General features: G+C 40.6%; 1 protein-coding gene across 1 annotated transcript in view; it reads left to right on the top strand.

The window, feature by feature from the left end:
* LOC105003302 (guanylate-binding protein 4-like) overlaps positions 1-2,917 on the top strand; it is a 20,549-nt gene extending 17,632 nt beyond the window's left edge. The window contains 1 exon segment of the mRNA XM_010860358.1: positions 2,473-2,917. Coding sequence (XP_010858660.1) covers positions 2,473-2,760 — 288 coding nt within the window. The 3' untranslated portion in view covers positions 2,761-2,917.
* The last annotated feature ends 2,131 nt before the right edge of the window (positions 2,918-5,048 follow it).

The raw sequence follows: 5,048 nt of genomic DNA, 5'->3' as shown, positions 1-5,048 counted from the left end.
CGGACAGGGAGGCCTGGCGTGCTGCGATTCATTGGGTCGCAAAGAGTCGGACACGACTGAGCGACTGATCTGATCTGACTCTATATATCATAATCTAAAGGCTAATAGAGTTTTGCCAAGAGAATACACTGGTTATAGCAAACACCCTCTTCCAACAACACACGAGATGACTCTATACATGGACATCACCAGATGGCCAACACCGAAATCAGATTGATTATATTCTTTGCAGCCCAAGACGGAGAAGCTCTATACAGCCAGCAAAAACAAGACCGGAAGCTGACTGTGGCTCAGATCATGAACTCCTTATTGCCAAATTCAGACTTAAACTGAAGAAAGTGAGGAAAAACACTAAACCATTCATTTCAGTTCAGTTCAGTCGCTTAGTCATGTCTGACTCATTGAAAACCCAAGAACGGCAGCACGCCAGGCCTCCCTTTCCTTCACCAAACCAGAGCACACCCAGACTCATGGCCATCGAGTCGATGATGCCATCCAACCATCTCATCCTCTGTCGTCCCCTTCTCCTCCTGCCCTCATCTTTCTCAGCATCAGGGTCTTTTCAAATGAGTCAACCTCTTCTCATCAGGTGGCCAGAGTATTGGAGTTTCAGCTCCAACATCCACTGGATCATCGAAAAAGCAAGAGAGATCCAGAAAAACATCTATTTCTGCTTTATTGACTATGCCAAAGCCTTTGACTGTGTGGATCACAATAAACCGTGGGAAATTCTGAAAGAGATGGGAATACCAGACCACCTGACCTCTCTCTTGAGAAACCTGTATGCAGGTCAGGAAGCAACAGTTAGAACTGGACATGGAACAACAGACTGGTTCCAAATAGGAAAAGGAGTACGTCAAGGCTGTATATTGCCTCCCTGCTTATTTAACTTCTATGCAGAGTACCTCATGAGAAATGCTGGGCTGAATGAAGCACAAGCTGGAATCAAGATTACTGGGAGAAATATCAATAACCTCAGATAGGCAGATAACACCACCCTTATAACAGAAAGTGAAGAAGAACTAAAGAACCTCTTGATGAAAGTGAAAGAGGAGAGTGAAAAAGTTGGCTTAAAGCTCAACATTCAGAAAACTATGATCATGGCATCAAGTCCCATCACCTTATGCCAAATAGATGGGGAAACAGTGGAAAGAGTGACATACTTTATTTTTCTGGGCTCCAAAATCACTGCAGAAGGTTATTGCAGCCATTAAATTAAAAGATGCTTTCTCCTTGGAAGTAAAATTATGACCAACCTAGACAGCAAAAAAAATAAAATAAAAATAAAATGCAGAGACATTACTTTGCCAACAAAGGTCCACCTAGTCAAGGCTATGGTTTTTCCAGTGGTCATGTATGGATGTGAGAGTTGGACTGTGAAGAAGGCTGAGCGCGGAAGAATTGATGCTTTTGAACTGTGGTGTTGGAGAAGACTCTTGAGAGTCCCTTGGACAGCAAGGAGATCCAACCAGTCCATCCTCAAGGAAATCAGTGCTGGGTGTTCATTAGATGGTCTGATGTTGAAGCTGAAACTCCAATACTTTGGCCACCTGATGTGAAGAGCTGACTCATTGGAAAAGACCCTGATGCTAGGAAAGATTGAGGGCAGGAGGAGAAGGGGACGACAGAGGATGAGATGGTTGAATGGTATCACTGACTCAATGGACATGAGTTTGGGTATGCTCCGGGAGTTGGTGTTGGACAGGGAGGCCTGGCATGCTGCAGTTCATGGGATTTCAAAGAGTTGGACATGATTGAGCAACTCAACTGAACTGAAACATATGATCAATGTTCAACTTACTCACAGGTCCAGGAATGTGTATACCAGGGAGAAAATTTTTGGTGATCATAATTCTGCTTACCATTGGCATATTCACAGAAACTTTGTCTCTTAGTCTACCTTTGTCCATTCTCCCAGTTAAAAAATCTTTTAGAGGAAAATCAGATCAATTATAGTTTACAAGTACAAAGGTGACAAATAAAGTTCCTATATTTTCATACACTCAACCCCTCAATGAAGCAACAATTCAGAAAGAGTTCAAAATTCAGTTGTGTATACTTAACTCATTAAGTTAGGCAATTGATTAGCTATGTATTAATATATATCTTTATCTATAGCACCTAGGAGGCATAGGAAGCCCTACTTCAAGTCATAATTGAGCTTTCCATTTTTCTTAGTTGATGGGTGGATCACAATTAATCCTATTACTGTTAAAGAACAATGGAATTCACAGCTGCCAATCCATCAGTTCACAGATATTGAGACTAAGCCAACAGAGTTTAGAGACTTCCTAAAAGTCACACAAAAAGTTGGTCAGATCTAGAACTAAAACTAGTCTCGTGACTCTGTATCTATTATTCTGTTTCTCATGTGCCCTGATGTTGTGCGACTGCTTCCTTCAGGAGGATCACAGTTGGACCTTCTCTTCTAACAGCTTCTTTCTACTGAATTTCTCTTCATTTCCTTGACAGGTCATGATCAAGAAAAAGAAAGAAGATTTCTTGCTGCAAGATGAAGAAGCATCTGTCAAGTATTGTCAGGCTGAGCTTAAGAAGCTTTCAGACCCCTTGATGAAGAGTATTTCAGAAGGAACTTTCTCTCTCACTGGAGGACACCTTCACTACTTAGAAGCATGGAACAGGTTTGAAGAGAACTCTAAACTCATTCCCAGGAAAGGAGTTAAGGTGAGGAGTAAGGGGATTGTGAAAGAACAGAAGATTGGAGTCAAAGGGTCTTTGCTGGTTCTTTTGAAATTCTAAGACCATAGCACCATTTTTGTAGAGAAAGCAGAGCATGGTGGTATTGCTACACTTTTAGCTTTTATATCCACAATTTTGCAGCTGCTTGGAGATCCGGGTTCAATCCCAGGGTTGGAAAGATCCCCTGGTGGAGGAAATGGCAACCCACTCCAGTATTCTTGCCTGGACAATTCCATGGATACAGGAGCCTCATGGGCTATCTACAGTCCATGGGCACACAAGGAGTTGGACATGACTACGTGACTAACACTTTCACTTTCTTTAAATAAACTAGAGATACTTCTTCTCAAAGACAGGATCTATTATCAAGAATCTAGATGAAAGAGAACATTCCTTTCAATTAGCAAACACTGTAATAAGTTTTGAAAAAACACTAAATCAAAAAGATACCAGCATCCCAATGTTTATAGCAGCATTATTTACAATAGCCAAGACATGGAAGCAACATAAGTGTCCATCAACAGATGAATGGATATGGAGATGTGGGATGTGCATATACTGGGATGCTACTCAGTTATCAAAAAGAATGAAATTTTGCCATTTATGGCAACCTGGATGGACTTGGAGGGCATTATTCTCAAAGCAATGTCAGACAGAGAAAGACAAATGCTGTATGATATCACTTACATGTGAAATCCAAAAAATACAACAAACTTGTTAGTATAACTGAAAAGAAGAAGACTCACAGATATAGAGAACAAATTAGTGGTTACTAACGTGGAGTGGGGGCAATATAGGAGTGAGGGTGGGAGGTACAAGTGACTGGGTGTAAGATAGGCTACAAAGATATATGGTAAAATACAGGAAATATAGCCAATATTTTGCATTAACTATAAATAGAGTATAACCTTTAAAAATTGTGTAAAAAATAAAATAATAAAAAATTTAAATGAGTACCCCCAAAGTGGACTTTCTGCAAAGTGTAGGGAAAATTAAAGAAAAGTTGTTGTTCTCAAGAAGTTTATAATCTTACCTGAGGACACATAAATAGCCATTGGATATGGTGGCACAATGGTTATCATACAGGCACACACTGATAGAGATAGTGACAGGGACGAATGTAGTGGTAGTGATGATGACTGACGTATGTTGAGAACTCACTACTTCAAGTGTACTTCAGGTGTTTTGGTTAGATCATCGATTTAGTCCTCAGAATAATATAGATTAGATACTGCTATCATCTTCATTACAAAATTGATAAGTATGACATAAGGAAAAGGAACTCAGTTACCTAATGTCACGTATCTATCAAGTGGTAGTGCTGATAGGGTAGCTGTTAGGTTCTTGGCAGCCATTCAGAACTCAGAATAACACTTAAGAAAGCTTCCTGGAGAAGGGGGCAAAAGCTACACATTGAAATGCCAATAAACGATAACTTAATACAGAAAGGATAGGTGAGCATGAGTCAGAAGAAAAGCAATGTGCAGCTAGAGCAGTTGCAAACAGTGGAGGATGGGTGATTTTACAGCTGCACATAATTCCGGCATCTACAACCACTGTGGGGTCTGAAGAAAGGTGAAGAATTTACAGGGTCAAATCTGGAGGGTCGATGCTGTTGTTCAGTCACTAAGTCATGTCTGACTCTGTAATCACATGGACTGCAGCATGCCAGGCTTCTCTGTCCACCATATCCTTGAGTTTGCACAAATTTATGTCAGCAATGCTATCTAAACATCTCATCCACTGTTGCCCACTTCTCCTCCTGCCTTCAGTCTTTCCCAGCATCAGGGTCTTTTTCAGTGGGTTAGCTCTCTACATCACGTTGCCAAAGTATTAGAGCTTCAGCTGCAGCATCAGTCCTTCCAATGAATATTCAGGGCTGATTTCCTTTAGAATTGACTAGTTTGATCTCCTGCTGCCCAAGGGACTCTCAAGAGTCTTCTGCAGTATCATAGTTCGAAAGAATCAGTTCTTCAGTGCTTAGCCTTCTTTAGGGTCCAACTCTCACATCTGTACTTGACTACTGGAAAAACCATAGTTTTGACTATATGTACCTTTTTTTGCAAAGTGATGTCTCTGCTTTTTAATACACTGTCTAGGTTGGTCATAGCTTTCCTTCCAAGGAATAAGCATATTTAATTTCATGTTTACACTCACCATCCACAGTGATTTTAGAGCCCAGGAAAATAAAATCTGTCTGCTTCCACTTTTTCCCCTTCTATTTGCCATGAAGCAATTGGTCTGGATGCCATGATCTTACTTTTTGTTTTAATGTTAAGTTTTAAGCCAGCTTTTTCCACTCTCCTCTTTCACCCTCATGAGGCTCTTTAGTTCCTCTTCACTTTCTG

The sequence above is a fragment of the Bison bison genome, unplaced genomic scaffold, assembly GCF_000754665.1.
Source record: "Bison bison bison isolate TAMUID 2011002044 unplaced genomic scaffold, Bison_UMD1.0 scf7180017864466, whole genome shotgun sequence".
Taxonomy (NCBI): domain Eukaryota; kingdom Metazoa; phylum Chordata; class Mammalia; order Artiodactyla; family Bovidae; genus Bison; species Bison bison.
This window is presented reverse-complemented; position numbering and strand designations above follow the sequence as displayed.